Raw genomic sequence first — 25,963 nt, forward strand, 5'->3', positions numbered from 1 at the left:
TTTGAAGAAATAGAAACTTTATATATTGCAATATGATTTTTAGAGAGTTAATATTCTCTTTAATAAGGAGCTAAAGATATATAGAGATCAAATGACTGAAGCAATGAACTTATTTATAAAAGCACAAGAATGTCAAGACATGAGAGGGTTGCTCTTCCTCAGTTACCTTGATTTAGCTTAACTGAGTTCCTAAGAGGTTCAAATAGTAGAAGAGTGACTCAGAATAGACAAGTGTGGGGGGAGGGAGGACAGATTGGAGAGAGCACCTGAAAGGGAGCACTCAGCACTCATTTGAACACAACACACATTGTATATACATTTTTCAGTTCCTCTTCAAACTACAGGCAAAAAATCTGATAACGGTACCAGGGGTTAAAGTCTCCACTATGCAACCATAATTACTTCGTTTGAAAGTTAAGATCATAATGAAGCTAGTTGAAGAATTATCTTAATTGAAAACGGCTTATGAATAGCATGGTATGGCACAGCGGACACAGTTCTCAAGCAGGAACCTTTGGCATTTAAGGAGCTGACTAATCTCAGCCACATCACTAAAAACAACACCTAACAGTTCATGAATGTTTTACAACCGCCAGACACCGTATTAAGAAGTTTACACCCGTCATCCCACTGTGCCCATTTTAAAGGTGAGGGAAGTGAGGGCTTACAGAGCACACAGCTCTTCAACAGATTTGTACCCAGAAAATCTGACTACAGAGTCCTAATTCTTATGCACAGTACTGTACTAACTGTACTCAGCTTTAGTTTCCTCACATAAAAGTGAGGACTGAACAGCAAGACTGGCTTCCACTGGAGTGAATGTCAGGAGTAACCCCCTAATGGTTTGTACTTTTGAGTAGTGACGGGGATTGGCACCTTTCCTGAACAAGGAATGCCCTGGAGCACACACTAACATTCATTAGTTGGTCTGTTCCTTTGCTTCTCATACACAGGTGTGGAAGCGGCAGAGCTAGTTTGGGAACAGGTCTGTCACCAGCGCCAGTCACCCTGGTTGGTTTGCTGCCTTCCAGCAAAGGTCTGGCTGCCCCTGGGCTTTCTCTTCAGTGCCTGGCAGAGTTGTGCGTGTGTGCGCTCAGTCACACCCATCTCTTTGCGACCTGGTGGTCTGTAACCCTCCAGGCTCCTCTGTCCATGGGATTTTTCAGGCAAGAATACTGGAGTGGGTTGCCATTTCCTGTCCCAGGGGATCTTCCCGGCCCAGGGAGCGAACCCGCGTCTCCTGTATGGGCAGGTGGATTCTCTGCCACAGAGCCACCTGGTAGAACTGACCCTAAGTAAATGCTGAATGAATAAATACTCCACAGCCTCTGCTGGGAAGAGCCCGAAACTGGACACAGCTGTTTCAATGTTTCCTACAAACCTTTTAAAGATAATTTCTGTAAGACCATAAGTTTCGCAAGGACAGAAACAACATCAGCCTTGCTCACTGATGCATCCTTTGCAATCTGACTTATGCCTCACATACTGTAACTGCTGAACACAAGTGTACTTATTGTTACTGCCGGCACTGGAGTCTTACAGTTCCAATTTGCCCTGGGTAAAATATATGATTAAAGGTAGAGTCATGTCATTTGCTCTTTTTCTCTGTGGTTCCTTGTTTAAATAGTCAACCTAAATTGAGTATCTTAAGTGCTAAGTGCTATAGTGAAAACTTGTGTTCAAGAAGAATGGATCTAGTTGAGGAGGTAAGAAATATATAAAGAAAACAGCATTAGTCCAATAAATATTTATGGGGCATCTACTAGGTCCTCTATTACTGAGCTACATATAAAAAACCTGCATGATTAGCAGCTGCCATTGCATACCATCAGATGAGGAACGTGGTTGCTATGGGCTGGGCTCATAAAGGGAAGTACACAAAGTGAGTGGCCATCACACTGATCTAGAAGGTGACACAGTGCTAAAAGCAGAAAGGATGAGCCTGAATCCCAGACGACAGTAGTCCTCAGCTACTTAAATAAACTAAATTTTATTTTAAACTTTTATTTTAAACTTTATTTTATTTAAAATTTTTAAGTTTATTTTATTTATTTATTTTATTTATTAAGTTTATTTTAATATTAAGTTGATTTAATTTATTTATTTTGTTTATTTAATTATTAAGTTTATTATTTATTTACGTTTATTTATTTTATTATTAAGTTAATTTTTAAATTTATTTTATTTTAAAACTAAGTTTTATTTAAAACTTTTATTTTAAACTTAATTTTATTTTAAACTTTAAGTTTTATTTAACTTAAAATTTAAGTTTATTAAATCATTTATAAATCATACGGCACACTGCTATGTTGTGATCATATTGTGGCAAGGAATTTGTTATTAATAATGATTTATGTATTTTCATTATAAAGTATAAACACTGCCAGGTTATACTGACCTGCTATAATCCTTGTGGAAAGTAATCTGGAAATACCTGTTGAAAAATGTAAATGTATATACCCTTGACTCAGGGTATATACCCTACTTGGAGGAATCTATGTTTAGAAACAAAGTTGCTATGTGTAAGAATACACAAAAAAGGATGTCTATTAGAGCCTTGTTTGTAGTGGTAAAAATCATGAAACAACCTTAATGAAATACTGTACAAGTGATTTCAAATGAAATACTGTACAAGTGATTTTAAAACACTGAAATACAAAGGATCATGAGACTACTACCAGCAGCTCTATGCCAATAAAATGGACAACTTGGAAGAAATGGACAACTTCTTAGAAAAGTATAACTTTCCAAAACTGAACCAGAAAGAAATAGAAGATTTTAACAGACCCATCACAAGCAAGGAAATCGAAACTGTAATCAGAAATCTTCTAGGAAACAAAAGTCCAGGACCAGATGGCTTCACAGCTGAATTCTACCAAAAATTTAGAGAAGAGCTAACACCTATCTTACTCAAACTCTTCCAGAAAATTGCAGATGAAGGTAAACTTCCAAACTCATTCTATGAGGCCACCATCACCCTAATTCCAAAACCAGACAAAGATGTCACAAAAAAAGAAAACTACAGGCCAATATCACTGATGAACATAGATGCAAAAATCCTTAACAAAATTCTAGTAAACAGAATCCAACAACATATTAACAAGATCATATATCATGACCATGTAGGCTTTATCCCAGGAATGCAAGGATTCTTTAATATCTGCAAATCAATCAATGTAATACACCACATTAACAAATTGGAAGATAAAAACCATATGATTATCTCAATAGATGCAGAGAAAGCCTTTAACAAAATTCAACATCCATTTATGATAAAAACTCTCCAGAAAGCAGGAATAGAAGGAACATACCTCAACATAATAAAAGCTATATATGACAAACCCACAGCAAGCATTACCCTCAACGGTGAAAAACTGAAAGCATTTCCCCTAAAATCAGGAACAAGAAAAGGGTGCCCACTCTCACCACTACTATTCAACATAGTGTTGGAAGTTTTGGCCACAGCAATCAGAGCAGAAAAAGTAGTAAAAGGAATCCAGATAGGAAAAGAAGAAGCGAAATTCTTGCTGTTTGCAGATGACATGATCCTCTACATAGAAAACCCTAAAGACTCTACCAGAAAATTACTAGAGCTAATCAACGAATATAGTAAAGGATATAAAATTAACACACAGAAATCCCTTGCATTCCTATACACTAACAATGAAAAAACAGAAAGAGAAATTAAGGAAACAATACCATTCACCATTGCAACAAAAAGAATAAAATACTTAGAAGTATATCCACCTAAAGAAATAAAAGACCTATACATAGAAAACTATAAAACACTGATGAAAGAAATCAAAGAGGACACAAACAGATGGAGAAACATACCGTGTTCATGGGTTGGAAGAATCAATATTGTCAAAATGACTATACTACTCAAAGCAATCTATAGATTCAATGCAATCCCTATCAAGCTACCAACGGTATTTTTCACAGAACTAGAACAAATAATTTCACAATTTGTATGGAAATACAAAAAACCTCAAATAGCCAAAGTAATCTTGAGAAAGAAGAATGGAACTGGAAGAATCAACCTGCCTGACTTCAGACTATACTACAAAGCCACAGTCATAGAGACAGTATGGTACTGGCACAAAGACAGAAATATAGATCAATGGAACAGAATAGAAAGCCCAGAGATAAATCTACGAACCTATGGACACCTTATCTTTGACAAAGGAGGCAAGGATATACAATGGAAAAAAAAAACAACCTCTTTAACAAGTGGTGCTAGGAAAACTGGTCAACCACTTGTAAAAGAATGGAACTAGAACACTTTCTAACACCATACACAAAAATAAACTCAACATGGATTAAAGATCTAAATGTAAGGCCAGAAACTATAAAACTCCTAGAGGAAAACATAGGCAAAACACTCTCAAACATAAATCACAGCAGGATCCTCTATGACCCACCTCCCAGAATATTGGAAATAAAAGCAAAAATAAACAAATGGGACCTAATGAAACTTAAAAGCTTTTGCAAAACAAAGGAAACTATAAGCAAGGTGAAAAGACAGCCCTCAGATTGCAAGAAAATAATAGCAAACGAAGCAACAGACAAAGGATTAATCTCAAAAATATACAAGCAACTCCTGCAGCTCAATTCCAGAGAAATAAATGACCCAATCAAAAAATGGGCCAAGATCTAAACAGACATTTCTCCCAAGAAGACATACAGATGGCTATCAAACACATGAAAAGATGCTCAACATCACTCATCATCAGAGAAATGCAAATCAAAACCACAATGAGGTACCATTACAGGCCAGTCAGGATGGCTGCTATCCAAGTCTCCAAGCAATAAATGCTGGAGAGGGTGTGGAGAAAAGGGAACCCTCTTACACTGTTGGTGGGAATGCAAACTAGTACAGCCACTGTGGAGAACAGTGTGGAGATTTCTTAAAAAACTGGAAATAGAACTGCCATATGACCCAGCAATACCACTTCTGGGCATACACACTGAGGAAACCAAATCTGAAAGAGACACGTGCACCCCAATGTTCATCGCAGCACTGTTTATAATAGCCAGGACATAGAAGCAACCTAGATGCCCATCAGCAGATGAATGGATAAGGAAGCTGTGGTACATATACACCATGGAATATTACTCAGCCATTAAAAAGAATTCATTTGAATCAGTTCTAATGAGATGGATGAAACTGGAGCCCATTATACAGAGTGAAGTAAGCCAGAAAGATAAAGACCATTACAGTATACTAACGCATATATATGGAATTTAGAAAGATGGTAACGATAACCCTATATGCAAAACAGAAAGAGAGACACAGATGTACAGAACAGAATTTTGGACTCTGTGGGAGAAGGCGAGGGTGGGATGTTTTGAGAGAACAACAGTGAAACATGTATATTATCTAGGGTGAAACAGATCACCAGCCCAAGCTGGATGCATGAGAGAAGTGCTTGGGCCTGGTGCACTGGGAAGACCCAGAGGAATCAGGTGGAGAGGGAGGTGGGAGGGGGGATCGGGATGGGGAATACATGTAAATCCATGGCTGATTCATGTCAATGTATGACAAAAATCACTACAATATTGTAAAGTAATTAGCCTCCAACTAATAAAAATAAATGGAAAAAAAAAAAATGGGATCTACCCCTGTTGATCTGGAAGGATGTTCAGAGTGTACTGTTAGAAAAGCAAGCTGCAGAGAAACTGGTATATGATGATCCTATTTTTATCTAAAACAATCCAGGATGCCTTATATATATGTATGCTTATATGATTATGCAGAAATGTAGAAGATAAGGAGAGACAGGAAAGGAAAGGAAGAAAGAGGAAATGAGAGGCAATGAGGAAGAAGTTTATTAAATGTTCTTGGTATAATTTTGCTGAAGGGAATGAACACATTTTTGTAAATTTTGAGAAGGCTTTAGTGAAAATAACAATAGTAAAAACAATTTTAAAAAAGTCAATTCACAAACTCTCCTACCATCTCATCCTACACTCAGATATGCTTTCTTGGATATTACAGGTCAGGACAGAGCTGCATGAGCTGTGCATAATACACATTCTCCAAGGGTTCCGGAGCATCCACATGGCTGCTATATGGATACAGGCTGTGGTAGAAAGAGGACGGCAAACCACAATGCTACGAGCAACAGAACCACAGACATGTTTTGATTAGAGGAATAATAGTAAGAGCAGCGTTGCACTAGGGTATGGTCAGTTTTTGTTTTTTTCTTTCTGCTGTACTGGCTTCTCCAGAAACAGAAACCTAATTCCCTCCTGGTTTCCAGCCTTTTGTCTCTTACTCCTAACCCAGTGCCAGGGTCCCAATGGTGTCACAAGTGTGTCTATCATTATCCTAAACTTGGAAGTATTTTCACCTAAACTTGGAAGACTGATCAGGCTCTCAAACTTAGGGATAATCAAATTAAATCTAGTTATATTGCTGTTCCACTTAGGATTTCACTGATTTTTCTGGCTTTAACTTTTTGAGAATGTTTATATATTTTACAGATTGGCTTCAACAGCAGTCTCTCATATTTATGATAATCTATTCTTTTTCTTTTTCCCTAGTTGACTTGACAGTATATGCTACTCTCTCCCACCCCAGTTTAAAATTGTTGGTCTCCTAATTCTACAGCTATTCATTATCTTTTGTGGCTGCTTTCTCTGGATGCGTTCCAGAGCCCTGTCCTTGGTCCTCCATTCTTTCTTCCTGAATGCTAAAGCAGTTCGTTCTTAAATGACCTCATCTGATTTTCTTGCTTTAGTTTATGCCTACTTACCTTACATTTTCTCTTTTCTATGACTGCCTTCACCATATTAAGTTGAACTCTATTACCATTTTTGGTAGAAGGGATATCTTACTAGCTTTGAATTGCTGCTATGTACTATAGATAGAGCAAGTCAAAACTAAAAACAGAGTAAGTCAAATCTAGAGAAAAGAAATGTCAGCAGATAGTATGACTGAGAGATGACAACCCAAGTTAAGTTCTAAATAAGCTTAAGAAAGATAATTGGGAAATTCAGACAAAAATAAGACACCTTCTCTCTTGGGAGTATTCAGTCATTATACACATACTTATCTGAAAAACGGGCAAATTGGTTTCTTGCCTGACTTATTCTAGATAAATCAACACAAATGTGTGTATTACATGTCTGCAAGTGTAATCTCAATTCTAAAACAAGTGAGAAATAAGATGAAAGCTATGAAAGGTACTATCTAAAGCAAGATAAATTTCAAAAAGCCAGATCCAAAACTCTTACTTTCAAAGCTTTGGCTACCTCAATTTGCCCAATGGTAAATGTACCAGACTCAAAGGACATGAATTTGAACAAACTCTGGGAGATAGTGAAGGACAGGGAAGCCTGGTGTGCTGCAGTCCATGGGGTCGCAAAGAGTCAAGACACGACTGAGTGAACAACAATAAGAAATGTACCAGCACTGTTCTAAGACACTGTGAAAAAGCAATCCATTTCAAAGTCTCAGAGCAAGTTTAAAGGCTGACAGCAACTAAAAACACATTTTCTTTATGTACACATTGTCTGCATAAGCACTAATCCATCTTAAAATCTACTTCCTATCTGGAGAACATAACTTGGGTTGTCTTCTCTCAGTGATACTATCTGCTGACATTTCTTTTCTCTGGAAAGACAGAGGTGCAGTCCATCCCCACACATCTTAGTTTGTATGTCAGGTTTGTTTATTCATATATTCAATGTGCATTTATTGATGTCTTACTATGTGTTATACACTCTGTGACTTGCTAGGATACAAGAGTAAGCAAGGCCAACAGCATCACTGCCCTTAAGCAACTTAGATTTCAGTAGGTGAATAATAAGACATAAACAATTAGATATATAATGTTGAGAAGAAATGCTACTATTTCAGATAAAGCAGTCAGAGAAGTTTTCTCTTAGGAGTTGACATTTAGGTGGAGACCTAAATAAAGTGAGAGACAGAGCTGTGTAGATATGTGTGTGGGGGGGGGGGGCGGGGGGGGGGAGAATGTTTCCAGGCATAAAATGCATCAGGGGACCTAAAAAGAGGGCTATGCTTCTTGTAGAGTAAGGAGATATTCTCAACGGACTGGAAGAAAAGAAAATAGTCTTAACATCAAGGGTGCAAGTCATGTTTCCTCCTTCTTATATCACACAATGTATAGAGTGACAGTACTGTATATACTGAGCTTCCCTGGGGGCTCCGTGGTAAAGAATCCACATGCCAATGCAGGAGACATGGGTTCAATCCCTGGGTCAGGAAAATCCCCAGGAGACGGAAATGACAATCTGCTCTAGTAGTCTCCTCTGGGAAATCCCATGAACAGAGGAGCCTGAAGGGATGCAGCCCATGGGGTCACAAAGAGTTGGACATGACTGAGTGACTGTGCTCATGACTGAAGTCTCCCGCTGGTTCACTCCCAGCTACCCACTGCTTATCCGATTAGTTCATTCTTTCCGCCTCTCTCAGACTCCTTGTTGCCATCTTTTTATTTCAAATAGCTGAATCAACTCCTACTTCCCATTCATCCACACACTGTACTCCATGAGGTTTCAGTTATGCCTTTTGGGGAAAGTGGACATTTCAAAAAGCAAACTGGGTGCAGAAAGTGATGGGGGAAGCTGGAGTCCAGGGCAGAGTGGAAGAGGCATGAAGATCTCTAGATCTGTGAGGTTCGTGGTTGGAGATATTTATCTTCACCTCCAGATGCCCAGTGCCTAGCTCGTTAAGTGTGTGCTGCGGCCAGAGCTGTTGGGAGGCACTCTGAGATGCAGTTAACCTCCCACTCCACCCATCTCAAGAATTCCCTTCCTAAGACATGCCTTTGTGGCTCCTCCACCTATTACCACAATGTAACTGGAAGCTTATGTATTTCCCAGTGTTCGTACAGAAACACTTAGGCATAGAAAAATCAGATTTAACCAGACCCTGGTACTGGCATTTAGAATTTTCATTTTCTTCTTCCATCGGTTTCTGTTCTAACTTTTCCTTCTGGCTTCACTTACTAACTTTCTCTTTTAAATATGTCTGTGGTACCCCCACAGTACTGTACAGCCTTGTTAAATGATTGTTCTCAATTAAAAGGTTACTCATCCCTAACATATTGAGTTAGAGATTATTTCACCTATTTTTCTTACCTTTCTTCTAAAATTATTTCTTATATTAAAAACCTAGTGCCCACAGACTGCACCTACACCAGTCCATTGTATATGTTTAGTGATAAGAAGCATTTCCTACTGAATAGAAGCATCACTCAGGCTCCCAGCTAAAAGAACAAGCTAGAGTATGCCAGTCTAATAAAAGAGTAAAGACATAAAAGTGAATTTATTAGAAGAGCACATTGGCCACATTATAATGGCTCTTTATTTCCTTTCCTTAGCCATCAAAAACTTACAGATCATTTTGAGGGGGAGAAAGAATAACTATTTGAGAAAACAAGTTGTTTTCAATACAGACATGGGAAACGTGCTAAACTTATTAAGCAGAATCATCTCAAAAAGGAGATTCTCACAAAGAATTTCAGCACTAACAGAATGGTTACAAAAGGTAACCATATACAAAAGGTATGTCGTATTTTTAATGCCACTGCATGTATCTTTATGATTTCAAAGGCTGGGATCCATTCCAATTCTAGCATTTTATGAAAAATAAACATGGCTAAATTAAAAAAAGAGTAGTGACAACCAAAATTTACTAAATTTTTAAAAGTACTTTCAGTAGGAGTAGAACATTTCTTTTCAGGTCATAAGGAATAAAAGTAGAAAACACATGTAACTGTAACTATCTGTTAAATTATTTTATGGATATAAATAAGTTTAGTGTACTTGGGTTAATCTTCCCATACATGTTAAGTCATTTCAGTCATGTCTGACTCTGCAACCCCTCAGACTGTGGACTGTAGCCCGCCAGGGATTATTTAGGGGAAAGAATATTAGAGTGGGTTCCCATGACTGGCTCCAGGGGATCTTCCTGACCCAGGGATCAAACCCACATCTCTCATGTCTCCTGCATTGGCAGGAGGGTTCTTTACCACTAGCACCACCTGGGAAGCCCCTGTTCTTCCTATAACTACCCTCAAATAGTTAATTCTCTGATATACTGACTGGAATGGGAAATGAATTGTTTGGGATTGGGAAATGAGATTGGATTTGGATTTTGGAAAAGGAAATGTATTGCTGAAGGAATTTATATTTGCTGTACATCTGCTAACATCAGATTCCCTTCAAGTTTAAGGCAAAGACAGGCCCACTTTACTTGAACATAAAATAAACACTAATATCTATAAAAAAAAATCAGGCTAAGAGGTGAGTAAATCTATTTTTTTCTACACTATGTCAAGAAAAGGGAGTATATAAGTTGCTAGCATAAAGCTAGCATAAGTTGATAGCTTAAAGAAAGCAATCTGAATTTAGCAATCGAGCCACATTCATTTCAAATTAGTTAATGTTGGGAGGAGCTCAGTGGTGTCAGACTCTTTTGTGATCCCATGGACTGTAGCCTACCAGACTCAGTCCATGGGATTCTCCAGGGAAGAATACCAGAGTGCATTGCCATTTCCTTCTCCAGGGGATCTTCCTGACCTGGGGATCGAACCTTTGTCTCCTGCATTGGCAGGAGGATTCTCTACCATTGAGCTACCAGGAAAGCCCTATCTTGGGAGGCTAGGCACTTATTGCAGGGGTATTCCACAAACTTTTAAATTTAAGTCTTCTACAGAAATACCTAAATGAGTTCTTATAATAATCTCAATGAAAACAAATGTTATAACTCGGCAGAGGATTAAATTTTACATTATTGGAAATACTCAAATCATCTGGAATCACATAAGTAAGGTAAATGATCAAGCTCAGGAATAAACACATTTTCTGATTAAGCGAGAACATTTAGGTGCTACTATAGTGTAATAAGTCTTATAAGGTGGTTTTCAAGGCAATTTCAAAAGAAGAATATACATAGTCTCCCAAGGTAGAGGTTTAAAAAGACAACATTCATTTTGTGTTTCCTGTTTTTAAAAAATCAATCTAGGTATTTTATAGTCACACTTTGTCCTTAGTAAACTCAGCTGGATTCCAGATGACAAATTTCACATTTAGTTCTAATTAAAATTTTAGTTTCCCTATAAGAAAGCTGCCTACAAACTGAGTTATTCTTTTATATTACCAATTTAAATTAGCATATTACCATTTTAAATTATCAGTTTTATATTATCAATTTTAACAGCTTACCCATTTAAACTGTCACTTGTTTCTGAACTTGACGCTTTGTTATCCAAAGAGATTGGTTTCATCCACTATTTTTGCTTTTCTGAAAATTTTTTCAACCACTTTATCAAAAAGAAAAATGTTAGTAAATAAAGTTAAGTGAACTACATAATTCTCCCAGACTTATGCCCTGAGGATACATTTTGGTATTCATTATAGTCAGAAGTTCTTTCACACACAGCTTTTCAGATCAAAGTTTCTTAATGACAATCTTTGCATACTTGATTTTAGAAGAATACTAGACAATAAAACAGAAAGAGGGATACTCTAGCATTTATTTAAAAGGATAACAATGTGGTTGAAGTTATTAACATGGCTATTAAATTTACATCACACTGAAAAGCTAACAAAAAACCCAAACTAAAAAGAAAAAAATGCAATAAAACAGTGATTTGGCCCTTGAAAGCTTTAAATATATTTCGTCCTTATAAAACCGGGATCCATGACCCTTCAGGGGTTATACACAATGGCACTGAAAATGTCTTAATGCTTCATAAATAGGAAACACCTACACAGGCACAGATGTCCCAATGTACTTAAGCCAGTGAGGGTCATGTTGGTTTGAGCTCAGGAGACTTGGCAGAGCTTTAAGAATGCCACACTGAATTTTTATAGTACTTTTTAATTTTCAAAGTAAACAACCATGCACAAATCCCTCAAGCAAGAGTGCCGGGTGTTCTATTTTACAGAAGCTGAAACTGTGACAGAGAGCAGAAAGTGACTACACAAATATACACAAGAGAGACAAGTGGCTTGATCCCATTTCTCCTTCATATATTGTTTAAAAATTCACTTATGACAAATAGAAAGTATCAGTTGGTAAAGAATCCAACCGCAATGCAGGAGACCTGGGTTCAGTCCCTGGGTTGGGAAGATCCCCTGGAGAAGGGAAAGGCTACCCACTCCAGTATTCTGACCCAGAGAATTCCATGAACTGTATAGTCCATGGGGTCACAAAGAGTCGGACATGACACAGAGACTTTCATTTCACTTCAAGAGGAATTTCTAAGACAATATTAAATATCTCCCCTTCAGATCACAATTAAGTATTCCTATTATCTTCTCTTTCTCTATAAATGTCTCAAATTTCCCCATCTGTAAAACTAAGGTAAATAACAGCTGTCTTCTATACTACAAAGTTATTGACAGAGTCAATAACAACACAGAAACCAGAATTAAAAGCCTTCATAGGGTTGTTTAGGGGTTTAAATGAGATGAATGCATATAAAGTCTTGAGCATACTGGTGACAGAAAATTATAGAAAAAATTATTAGAAAAAAGTTTAAAATATACAGGAAAGAATATGGATAATATACATTTTTTAAAAATCTGAAGTAGTTAACATCATCATAACTTTTACAAAATACCTGACTAATCTGTATTTTGTTTCAGATCTCTAGAGACCAGATGTTAAGAGAGGCCTGCTGGGGAGCTTAGACTACTGAGAATTAGTTATTCTAAGTGTAATTGCTGCTACTGTTTAGTTGCTAAATCGTTTCTGATAATACCACTAACTAATCCTGTGCTGTTTCTCTAAACACTTTCTATAGGTCTCATTTCCTCTTCTGAAAAAATAAGTGGGCTGTAAATGAGCTCTCAAGTCCCTTTAACTTCTAATCTAAAATCACTGTACCTAACATGGAAAAGCAAGCTTTGAGAACTTGAGCCCCAACTCTCAGGCTCTACCAACAACAGTGTTTACATATTATTTTCTATGTACCACCAACTACATTATTTTAAATTACTATTTTGTAAAAATACTGAACCTGGTTTCATTCTTGTCTTATACTTGACAGTGTACAAAGAATCAATTTCAGTTTTTCATTCCCTACCCCAGGTGCCTCATTCACTAAAATAATAAGAGGACTGTAGGATTTTAGAGACAGAAGCACACACATGTTTTGAAAATAATTCATGTATAATTGTAAAGAAAATATTTTTACTCTAAAACACCTGATTATTCAAGGTCACAGATCAGTTTAGCTCAGCATTAGAACACAAGTCTCCTGATTTTTAGTCTATTTCTTTCTACTACTTCTACTATTAAGTAACGAAATTGTTTGGAAGGGATTGAAGTTTTATTATTCTTTTAAATCCAACAAATTTGCCATTTATGTCATCTTAAAATTAAGGAAACCCTTATCCCCAATAATTACAAAACAAAAGCACAAAACATTAAAACAACAGCAAAGTAAAAAAGTGTCCACAGCAAACCAGTAGAGCTTTAATGTTCAACATGTGACAGTCATAAGGTCATAAGTCACACACTGCCCCAACCAGCATGAAATAATAAATCATGTACTAAATTAGATGTCATTTCACAATAGCTTTAAAAAATTGGCTATCAAATATACTTTCATAATAGCCACAGCTAAATATTAAGGACAATTATGAAATCAACCAGAATAAAGGTTAATTTTATTATAAAAAGAAAAATTAACATTGCCACAAACTGTATGTCCTAAATACTACATACTTAAGTTGAACTTGTTTAAAAAATAAAAAATTCAATGTAAGATAATGTGCTAAATATTTATAGCTAATCATATTATTAATAACCTTTCTCCCCTGAAATATATATATTTGGAGCTCTACAGTGCAAATGAAAAAAATTCTAAAATAAGAGACATTTTCACTAAATTTGTTGTATTAGAGACATTATTAATCTTGTTGAAACTTGCTCAAATGAAAAAAATTTTAAGGCACTCAAAATTAATATGTTACTCTGAAAAAGTATATTTAAGCATGCAGCTCTACTAAGATAAGTCATTAATATTTAAGCTGGGCCAGAGATAAAATTAGGTGATGACACACTTCCATTCAAAATAATTGGCTTTAAGGAATATATTGCAATATAAATAGCTTAAATGACCATCTAGCAACTGGAGAATTCCATAGTTTATTATGGGCTTCCTCAATGGTTCAAGCGGTAAAAACTATCCCTGCAATGCAGGAGACTTAGGAGACTCAGGTTCAATCCCTGGGTAGGGAAGATCCTCTGGAGAAGGAAATAGCGCAACCAATTCCAATATTCTTTGCCCGAAGAATCCCATAAACAGAGTAGCCTGGCAGGATACAGTCCATAAGATTGCAAAGAGTCAGACATGGCTGAGCATGCACACACACATAATTTATTATAAATTGCTAAGATTAAACAAGAATCCATTTCCTTACTTTTCAGTAGAAAAATACACAACCCATGGAAATACATTACTACTCAAGAAGAGGATTCTACTCCTGAAGTGTATGACATGGTCAGATGACAGTGTATGTCAAAATGCACTGAGAAATATAAAGTGCTTATATCCACATCATATATCATCACTGTTTCAACTGCATGCCAGTAATTAGACTTTTTTGAGTAAATAGCAGTCTAAATAAAAATGGGAAAAATACAAACTTGGTCTTAGCTGAAATAATCTAAAAGAAACTAAAATTTCCATTCCATCCTTTTTTTTTTGGTAATAAAGAATAGCAAAAGACAACAAGGATCCCTATAAACATCAGGGCTGTATTGCCACAATTAGCTTTAGATTTTTATGTCAAATAAAAGAAACTAAATTGTAATCCTTGTTAATGCACTGCTTTATGTGCAAAGAGTTGATGTGCAAACACAGCTCCAAAGTTCTCTTTTTTCACTCCTCTGAATTCATGACAGCTGATCCAAACTGTTGGTTTTCGGAATGTTTCTAAACTTATCTTCCACCTTTCCACATCTTTACTGCTTCGCCCTCTCACATCCCTTCCCCCAACACCTGTTAATCCACAAACTCCACTGGAAGCCTGTATTCAAGGCATATATGTGACAGTGGTAGTCAGGAATAAAAAGGCAATCTATCAAAATCTGGTGTTTGAGGGTAGAAACCACTCTTTCCAACTAATTTTGAACTACTATATTTTCTAAAATATACCTTCATGGGTAAAAATCAGTACAAAAATTTACCGTTAAAACTCACACTCTAACCCAGTTTAGCGTAAAAATGATCATGCACAATTCAAAAAGAGAGGAACACTTAACAGATCTTTTGTTTTTTTCCCCTAAATGGAAGTCTCTCTGAAATTACAGAAATAAGGAGTATATTGCCTTTTAAACCTTTCTATAAAGGTCAATAAGTAATTGATTTTTTTTCAGTTATAGTTAAATTTAACAAAATATTTCTTGAAAATTCTTTTGCAACACAGTTTATCAATATACATTTTTCATGACTTGGAAATTTGGAAGCAAGTGCCCATTAATTTGGCAAACACCTGTAAATATTGCATTACAAAATTATCAGGATGTCCTGATATGCTATCAGGCACAAACCTATTTTGTGTATTTAATTTGCTCACATAAACAGTGGTGCATAATGAAAACTTTTTGCTCACTACAATTAGGTATGATGTAAGAAAAAGTAAGAAAAAATATGTTTTAAGAAATATGCCCCAGGCTAATTTTAAACCCAATGTAAATTAAGAGTTCCTAACAACTAGGCTATTTCAAATCACCTGCAGCCCAGAGTGGATTAAGACTTATATAACCAACCAATTAATACAGATATTCTTTTATATTAATCACTCATACTAAACACTTTTGATCCAATCTTTCCTTTGCTAAAATCTCAAAAAGCCACTAATATGATCTCTACACACATATGAATTTTACTGCTGTTACAACATGCATTTAACCTATATTTATGCAAGGTATGTTTCAGAATAGGTCTTTTATAGTTCATAAAATTTATAAACAGTCTATATAATAGTGAAAGTGGCCAGATTAACTAAAATATCTGTAACATCAATAGATAAAGCCAAAACATCATTGTAATACAAATTATTTTTATCAACTATAAAAATATAATGGAACAGTCAAAGAAACATCATAAGAAGTAATTTCAATGAAATCTGACCACACGCTAATCACACATCTCTGTATCGTAGTGATTCCAAACTAAACTAACACACCTGAATACACATTGTGTTTATCTTTTTTTTTCTTTTACTAATAATAAAGCCATAATGAAGTACAGGGTTTTAAAAAATGAAGGCAAAGGGTCAAAAGCTAGCCTCCTTTAACATTCAGAAATCATTTTATGAGTATCAGAAATATTAAGCTTAAAAAGACACTGATTGAAATACTCACTGCCAGAACCTTTGGAAGGAGAGAAAAAAGGTACAAATAAAGGACCAATTAAAAAAGGAGAGAAATCAGTAAAAATCTCTTCCTCAGGCCTCCTCTCTCTCTGAGAAAACAATCAACACAATGTTAATGAGAAAAATGTAAAGGGGACACAATTTGCTTCATTCATCCTGTGTTTGTACAGGTCTTCAATCCCATTATGTTAATAAGTGAGGCACAGATGCAAATAATGATGAGATGTTAAAATCTACATAAATTTTCATAGCTTCATTAAATGCCAATCAACAGAGCCTTAAACTCCACCTATGACTTAGTTTACCAATTCATCTTGTATCATTCTTTCTCTCCAATAACCAAACGCTTCAGAAAATGATCAACTTTTTCATACTAAAGTTTCAACACAGTCCCAATAAAACCTCTTAATTCCACCAGAAACCATTTATTTCTATGCCTCCTTTCAGCAGTTGCATCATTAATGCTCAAGTGAAACAGCGTTGAAAATCAATTATGCAGAAATGTGCCTTCATCAATGTTACAAGTTTATGGTAAATTTTTTGAATTTCAGTATTTAAAAAGTATATTAAGGTAGAATGGCTACTGCATTTTACTTAAAGAATGTATCTGAGTATCAATAAGGTTCCTCTCATTTTACTATCAATTAACTTAAATCTTCAAATAGTCTACTACGGCCCATTGTGATACTCATAATTTTACAGCAATGTAATAACTGGATGTTGTACTATGCTGATACATCAGAAGAATTGCCTTCCCTCATAAAAGAGAGTGAAAAGTGTTTTTAAGCATTTTAAGAAAAAGCAATTTTAGGTGACATCTTAAAAAGTCAAATTACAATTTACGCTTTAAAAGAATTTAAACAGAGTGCAAGTGAAGTTATTAGTGGATTTAATATTTCTGTATCTAAAGTCAGAAAGTCATTATTTAACATAGTTGTGGTCTTATCATGTTGAATTATCTGCCGATTACTCAAGGTCACTAGTCATAAAGTTTGGCTAGAACCATGTAACATATAGAGAAGAGAAAGCAACCAATTTTAGTTATATCAGGGTTATTGTTTGGAAACAATAGGCTAATTCAATGATGGTAAAAAGAAACACTGTTTCAATTTACTTGGAAGAAGCTTTGTTCAGGGTAATCACAGTTCCCAATGTTAAATAATGCCACCAAGTACAAAATTTTCAAACCTTCTCAAACTATCCTGTAAAGATATTACATCTTTTCATTAGGACACAAACTACCGATTATAATTCCAAACCACACATCAGCATAGAATAATCATTTCACTAAACATTAAAGAATCTTGAAAGAGCCACATGATCGTTTTGCCTACGATCATATGGTTGTTGAGGCTGACATACCTTAAATGTTATCAACGACCTGAAAAAGTATTAAAACTATCTTAAATCATTAAAGAATAACTATATTCATTTAAGACTTATTCTCCAGATCCTAGATTTTATAGCGCTTAATGAAAGTTAAGTGATTAGAAAATGAGAAGTTCTTGTTCCACGCCTTTTTTACAGTAAGGAAAATGAAAACAATACTATGCTGAGTATCAGAACAAAAAGCATTAATAATCACCAAGTGTTTCCTAAGATATATTATTTTTCCTTGTACAATTAAATGTTTTATAAATCAATGTAGCAGTTTCCTACAAATACCTTAGTCAAATCAAATGCACTTATTCTTTTAAGACAAATAAGCACAATCATGAATTCCACTACCAAAAACTGAATTGAAAAATTTAAAACACAGCATGTCTTTTAAGACTGAAGCACAACAAGCTAATGTAGTAACATCTCAAATCTTCTTACTAAAAACATTTTAAACCTTCAGTTCAGAATGACAGCAATAAAAAGTTGAAACGTTCTAAGTAAAAGATAATTATTATTTAAGTAACAGATTAGTAGGTAGTTTACATTAAAACACACAAGAACCAAGGATTTTTTTTTTTCTTTTATAAGAAACATCTAAGCCTTTTAAAAGGAATAGAACATGGCCTAAGTCTAAGTCTAAAATTTTTCCCCAACGAGCAAAGCTTCCTAATTAAAGAGGAACGAAAAGAGTCACCTCAGTATTCGGGTATATCATTAATAAAGTATTTTTTAAAATTTTAAATAAAGTTTTCAACGACTTGTTAGTGGAAAGTGACTACCATTATTAACATCTTAGAACTTGAAGTACAAAAAATACAAATACAAAAAATCATGGTGTCTACTATGCCCTCCTCCCAACTCAAGAAGTCACACTGATTAATCAGTCTTGTCTCTCTACAATTAATTTTTATATTTTCCTTCACACCTAAAATGTGATACATATTTATCTGAATTGGCAATGGGTGTCCAGGACAGAGCATTTAACCCCTACCAACAGATTCACCTACATTTAAAACTTTTTCTTGGTAATTACATTTTTATAGACCTTTTTGAGTCAAACAGAAATGTCAGTACACTTATAAATGATGGGGAATAAAGAAGATAGAAACAAATTAAACATAGCCGAGACAGAAGCTTAACAACATTGGCCATTAGTTATATATCTGAGAATTTGTAGGAACATTTTAAAGTAAACTCAGCACCAATTTCTTTCTTAAAGAAACCAATCAGCAGACATAACTTATCTACTCTGGGTCAGGAACTCTGTCCCACATCTAATACTCAGGTCAGGTAAACTGTTCACTGCATTGCTTTAGTAATCTCAGAACTCAGCATCTTCAACAGGAAGGTTCACAGTTTGAAGAAAAGGGTTTATTGTTAGTACTTCTAATTTTCCCCAGGCTAACACTTCACAGATGTACAAATATAGCACAAGGTTTGATTATGTAAGTATTAAAGGTGTTTTTCATTGTCACGTAAGAGCATATTTTAGGACAACTTAAAAACATGCACAATAAATATGTTTCCACACATTATCCCCCTCTGAATTTACGTCACTTTTACTAAAGTTAGCTGTTAATGAGCAATATTATTTTAAATTTTTACATAAAATTTTCAATCAATGCCCAATGGGATACTAAATACCACTATTTCGGAAAAAGCAAACACAAAACTTGAATGGGTTTTGTCCATATGGATAAATCATGTAGTTTGTCTACCAAGCCTACTTTCAAAAGACCACTTAAACTTATTCACATAAAAAAGCACTTGAATTGCAGTCGAATACATTCAAATAAATGTTTAAATCTATTAATGGATCTTAAACATACCATTTTCAAGAAATAGAAAGCATTAATCTTACCTTGAATAGCCGTTAGAAAAAACAGATCGACCAGAGAAGTTCAAAGTCCCCAAGGAAGTCAAGTTATCATCTCCAGACCCTTGACATCTATTCCAATTTTCTGAACCAACAGGAATTGGTGGAATGACATTAAAAATAGGTTTCTGATCCTGTTGTTGAGAAAGGGATGCTGTATTCATGTCGTAGTGGTACATCTGTCCCCCAGAGGTACTCACACCATGAACAGAAATGGCAGACATTTTATTACCAATTATATTGGCCCCAGAAAAGCTGGCCTGACAATAAACTGGGCCCAGTTTCTCCTGCTTAATTACCCCAGGGGTGCAGAGTTCGATAAAATCTTCTTTTTCTGTTTTCACTTGGGGCAGTGGCACACTGCTAGGACTTGGTAAGATCAAATCTCCATTATCTTTAATTTTAGGCTTAGTGTCCGGTAAAACAAGAGGCTTACAGTCCTCATTTGAGCTTCCTTCCAGAAGGAATGGATCATCCTCTCCTGCCAAAGGAGAAAGCAAACAGTTTTCATCTATCAAGAGGTCTGAGCTCCAAGGACTTTCACTTGTCTCTTTACTTGGGGACCCAGAAGAAAACTCCAAATCCTGGAGCTTTTTCCTCCAAATGTCAAAGGTGCTTTGGTCTGTGGTATATAACTTCATATTACCCCCGTTACTGCCCTTCTGGCCTTTCAAATTCTGCTGTTCTGAAGACACATCAGAGTGAGTTTTTGGAAACTCCTTCTCTGTGGGGGCAGCAGAGACAGCAGCAGATGCCGAATTCTTGGGGTTCTCTGGAACACTGGTTGACCTATTGAGGTTTGCGATGCTTTCTTCCAGAAGCCGAAAGTCTGTTTCCCCAGAGGAAAGACTGATTTGGCCCTGTTGTGGGAATCCCAGGTCATTTCCCATCACTTTTGTCTCTGTCTCTCCCATGTACAGTCCCATTGACAGTGAAACTGCCTTGGATAGATCTGGCTGCTGCGCATTGCTTCCTGAGCCTTTTGGAAAATCAACCAGAAGTCTTTGCTGCTTGGAGTCTGACTGAGAGGCAGCAGCCAGTGAGGGTGAAGATGCAGAAACCTTCAGAGTAGCTCCTCCCCTTAGGGTTTTATAGAAGTCCATCACATTTCCCCTGTCTCGACCAAGCACACTGCTGGGAATTTCTTCTCTATTGGGGGTGCTTAATGACTCCTTGGGGTCCATCAGTGAGTATCAGCTACAAAAAAAGAAGGGGACATAATAAGCTACAAAATCACATTATCTCTGTGATCCGATTACTAAGAGCCTGTTAAGTGAACCTTTTAGTTAACACCGCATCTAATTCCTATTATCAAAAGAGTAGATAGATTCTGCCTTCCAGAAAACAAAAGCAGAGGCTCCTGCTCCCATTCAGTCACCCCATTTAAAAGTACAATGCAGTCCATTTGTACAGCTCTGAACAATACTGTATCAAACTAAGCCTGGCTAGTCATCCTGCCACTCACAAATTGGTAACTTTGTTAATCAGAGACATAATTCATGACATCTGATTATTCTAAAGGTTCCAGCTGATGTCAAAGTATTTAATTTTAAAAAAGGAAGTATGATCATTTCTTTTCAACTAATCAAGGTTATCGGCTTTTCTGAGAACCAATAAACGTAAAATTTGATAAACACTATGCTGGAATTCTCTGTTTCTAATTACTCCTCAATTCCCCTCCTACTGGCTGGTCACACATCCAAACCTTTTAGTACGACCTACTGGTGAACCATGTATTTGATCTGAAAAATAAACAATGATGGTCTGCTTATCTTCCAATAGAGTAGGAAAAGGCTCTTATTTTAACCCATATTTCCTACTGAATGTGCCTAATAGTGCCTGCCTTCAAATTTTGGACGTATGAAATGACAGGCACTGTACACAGGCTAATCAAAATTTAGATTTAAAAAAGTAGAATGTGTAGTAGCTTCACACTACAATTTTAGCTTATTTAAATACTGTACAAGAACTATAGCTCTCTCAAACCCTTACAACACAATAGAATCTATTGATGAAACTACATGTTTTTAAGCTGCTTACGACCTCAGTATGAAATACTACTATAATCTCTAAATTTTTCCGTTCTGAATATCTAAATATTGAAAAAACAAAGAAAAACAAACAAAAAAACAAAAACCACCCCAGACCTGTAAAATCACATTCATATAAATCCAAGCAAAATGCTCAAAAAATTTGCTCCGCATTCTAAAGCTTAACCTATCCTATTTCTGAGCCTTCTTTCAAGAGGGTTAGGTTGATAGGTTATTGACAATCCAGATCTTTTAAGAGGCAGGTATTCTTCGATAAGCATTATTTGCGACATTATAGTCAAATCCCGTTCAAAGAAAGAAAACTTTTCCTGTACGGAGACTTTAAGATGCTCAAACTTCACTGGTCCTCTCTAAAAGTGGAATGTGATGAAGGCAGGCAGAGGTGGGTACCCGCCTCTATAAATCTCAAGGGTAAACTGCTTTTCTCCCCGCCCCTCTGCTGTATTTATCTGATAACGATCTCTAAACACAAGGTATCAAAAGGAGCCTAATGAATATCCACGCCGCTTTGACAGCTACCTTCAAACTCGAAACCAAAACAAAACTTCATAAAACGAAAAGATACCTCAAACGACTTTATCCCCCGTTTAAGTTGCGAATAACCCTGTAACAGTAATCGGCCTTAACGAACCATGCCAAGGGGTCTTAAGCGGCATTACAAGGCTGCAATTGTCGAGTCTGCAATCTCAAAACGTCAAACTAGCGCTTGTCAAAAACTGCACCTCAAAACTATTATGGTTAGCGAGGGTCTTTTTTCTAAAAGGGGCTACTTCAAACCTTCAGGCGCGAAGTGATGCCCAGCGCTAAAGAACAAACCCAGGGCCGAGGGAGGGGAGAGGGGGAAAAAGTGCGAGGTTAAGAGAGAAATGTGTCCAGACCTGTTGAGTTCTTTCTCCGACACGCCCACTTCCACCAGATAACGCCAGCCCTGGCCGAAGTCTCCAAGTCGCAGACTGTCAGCCCCCTACGTGTGTACACGCGCGCGCGCGCACACACACACACACACACACACACACACACACACTGCGCGCCCGCCAGAAAGGAGACGCACTGGAGCCTCGACACAAACCCTGCTCGCGCTCGGGCGCACTAGGGTGGAGTGGAAAGATTCAGGCGAGAATTCAGACGCCGCTCAACGTTCACCAGAAAAATGGGTGTCATGGAGGCCCCCTGGGAGGGAAAAGAAAAGAGACTAGGAAAGAGGAAAAAAAGAAAAAAAAAAGAAAAAAACCAATCAGGATTCCTTGCCAGGGAACGAGAGCGAGAGCCTGGAAACCTGGGGCGGCTCGACGAGGCTCCACTCGCAGGGAGCTCGGGTTCCTCCCCCTCGGCCCGTCCGAGGGACTGCGGCCCAGGGAGAGGAAGAGGCCAGCGCTGTCACCCGCGCGCTGCCCTTTCGTCACCGCCACCCGGCCCTCGTCCGCCCCCACCCCCACTCCCCGAGGCTAATAAAAGTTTGCGAGCTACCGCGGCGCCCCCGAGCCAGCCTCCAGGCCCCGGCCCGCACCTCGGGGAGCAAGCGCCCGCCCGGGCCCCGGCCCCCGGCCCTCCCCTTACCTCTGCCGGCTGCGCCGCTCACCCGCCACCGTCCGCGGCTCCCACCGCAGCCGAGATAAACAACTTAGCGTGTGAAAGCAGGAGCAGCAGAAGGGAGAGATTTTTTTCTCTTAAAAAAAAAGGAAGTAAACAGCTGCCCCCTTCTCCATGAGGGGGAGGGGAGAGCCCCTATTTGAGAAAGTCTCCCATTTCCCGGCTGACAAGCCAGACCCCCGCCCCGCGCACGTCTTCGCGGGCCGGGGCTCTCCGGCGCGCGTCCTCCGGGCCGGCGCTCCGCCGCTCCGGCTGCGGCGTCTCTTTCCACCCACTAGAATCCGTCCCCGACGGGCGGGCGGTGACTCGGGCTCCCGTCACAGACTCGAGCTCGCAAAATGGAGGAGGAGGAGGAGGGGAGGCAGCGCGGACACGCGAAAGGGCCGCCTGGCCGCGGCGAACGAACGGGACCGAGAGGGGGGCGGGCGGAGGCGGCGCCACGGCGCGCACACATACACACACACACACACACACACACACACACACATACACACGCGCGCGCGCACGCTCCCACTCCACCCCCGGCCGCTCCCCGCCTGAGGGGCCGCGCGGTGGCGCGGGGAACGGTGCAACCTGTTGGCGACGCTCGGCAACTGCAGGAGCGCCCGAGGCCCCCGCCCCCACGCCCTCCGCGCGGGCCCCGCCACCCCGGCCGCGACGGCGCCTGCCCGCCCGCGGCCCCCAGGCGCGGCTCCCGCCCAGGCCGCCTCGTAGCCCCCCACCTCTCCACCCACCAGGCAAAAGGAGAGGAGGCGCCGGCGGGGCCGACCTGGCCTTTCTGGGGCAGGCTTCGGAGGGAAGCCGAGTTTTCTCTCTAGTTTCTCTTCTTGCTGCTCCTTCCCGCCCCCGCCCAACTCCGCGACTCCGGATCCACTCCGGAGCTCGCCCGGTCCTTCGGCGGTAAACGCCGTCAGCGCCCCTGCGGATGACAGCGGGCTGGCTGGGGGAGCCGGGGCGCGGCCGCAGCAGAGCCGCGGGGCCGGTCCGCGCCTCCGCCCCCGGGCCGAGTTGAGCGAAGTGTGTCACTTCGAATGGGGCTACGGGGTTGCACGGAAACGGTGCCGCAGCGTCTCGGCCGCTCGCGGGACCGGACAGCCAGACACGCCCTCTGGGGAGGCTTCAAGGAGGGGCGGGCAGGGAAGGGGGTCGGCTCGTAGGTACTCTTGGCCCACGGGGAGTCGCGTGCCGGCCGGTCCCCCACCCCCGCATCGTCTGGGCGGCCCAGTCTGCACCCGCCGAGCACGCTTGCACCCAGAGTGAAGTTGCAAAGCAGAACCCACCCACCCCCGCGCCGCGACCGTCCCCCACCCTCTTCTCCGAGTCTGCGAGGCGGCGGCGGCGGCGGCAGAAGGAGGCGCCGCCTGCCAAGTTCAACCCCCATCCCTCCCTCCCTCCTAGCGCGCTCACACTTGAAGGAAGTTGCACGCCAAATGCAAAACCTCCGGCGAACTAGATTTCTTTGCACTTTTTATTATTTTTAAGGAAAGCAGGAGGTGGCAGACCTAAAAGCAAGTTGCAAGCGAAATAGTAAGTTGCTTGCAAAGTACGCCCTCCTCCCCCGCCACCCCCAACTCCTGACCTCTCCTTCTACCCCCCTCGGGGGCCCACGTCCAAGTTTCCCGCGGAGGCCCTTCCCCAGAATCTTGACATTTGCTGCACTCGCCTCAGTGCGTTGCTCACTATTTCGTGTTCATGGGACCCCAGTCCCTCCAAATAAAATTGAACACACGCAGCTTTAAAATGTCAGCGTTAAACTCCTTCCAGCTGTTCCCGTTACGCACCTCCCCCTCCATCCGAGGGAAACACGTGGCTTGTCCCCAAAGAGAGGGGCGTGGGGCCAGGGGAGTCGGCGCGGGAGGCCCACGCCCCAGCCCCCGCCCTCTCCCCGAGCTCGCCGCTTCGGGGGGGCTACGGCGACGCCGGGGTCTAACCTCCTACCTTGGACCGCACATACTACCATTTGTGTGACTTGGGGAAAGGTTGTGTTTGTGTTGCTTTAGGGTTTGGGGAGGTAACTTTTGCGCCCCTACAGGTGACATCGCTTGCCTGCTGCTGCCGGGGGCGGAGGCTGCGGCAGCTCCACCTAGCCCTGCCCGGGCGCTCGGCTGCAGCTACTTTTCCCCCGGCTGCACCCAGACTGGCAGCGGCTGCTCTGCCCTGACATTTGCAGAGGATTGGGTAAGCGCGTGCCGGAAGCCGCCCGCCGCCATCTTGGTAAAGGCAGCTGACGCCGCCTGGCTGCGCGTCCACCATCTTGGCCAAGGTTCTCGTTACCCGGCAGCCCAAGTCGCTCATCCTTGGTTCTGAGGTGGTGGACGCTGCCCCGTGTGTTGTCCGAGGATGACAGGGGAGAACTAGGCTACTAGCAAGCCACCTGTCCGGAGGCGATCTGCACTGGCCGCCTCCAGATGATGCCAGGGCCACCATCTTGGCAAAGGAAAAGACGCTCACCGCCGGAGAAAGAAGGGAACCAAGACCTTTGCCAGTGTAGAACCCTCAGCCAGGAGAATTTTTATGAAGGGCACTGAGCAAGCCAGTTGCTAACAAAACCCCTTCTGTTAGCAACTTTTTTTCTGATCCAGAAGAAATGACTTCTCTTTTCTTTTCCTTGGCAGTAGTCAACGGGAGGGACGCCCTTGTCTTGGGTGCTCACGGTGGCCTCTAAATGAGAATTGACTCCAAGAATGCTGCTTTGCCT

General features: G+C 39.8%; 1 protein-coding gene across 5 annotated transcripts in view; it reads right to left on the reverse strand.

The window, feature by feature from the left end:
* NR3C1 (nuclear receptor subfamily 3 group C member 1) overlaps window positions 1–24,267 on the reverse strand; it is a 118,007-nt gene extending 93,740 nt beyond the window's left edge. The window contains exons 1-3 of one of the 5 annotated variants that reach the window (XM_065918824.1): window positions 23,233–23,673; window positions 22,554–22,867; window positions 19,610–20,821 (exon numbers count right to left, since the gene is read on the reverse strand). In XM_065918824.1, coding sequence (XP_065774896.1) covers window positions 19,610–20,808 — 1,199 coding nt within the window. In that variant the 5' untranslated portion in view covers window positions 20,809–20,821; window positions 22,554–22,867; window positions 23,233–23,673. Of the gene's footprint in view, window positions 1–19,609; window positions 20,822–22,553; window positions 22,868–23,232; window positions 23,674–23,999 lie in introns of those variants that run through there. The other 4 variants (XM_065918825.1, XM_065918823.1, XM_065918822.1 and 1 more) reach the window with 4 other exon arrangements.
* Window positions 24,268–25,963: the final 1,696 nt, after the last annotated feature.

The sequence above is a fragment of the Muntiacus reevesi genome, chromosome 1 (genome assembly GCF_963930625.1).
Source record: "Muntiacus reevesi chromosome 1, mMunRee1.1, whole genome shotgun sequence".
NCBI classification, from domain to species: domain Eukaryota; kingdom Metazoa; phylum Chordata; class Mammalia; order Artiodactyla; family Cervidae; genus Muntiacus; species Muntiacus reevesi.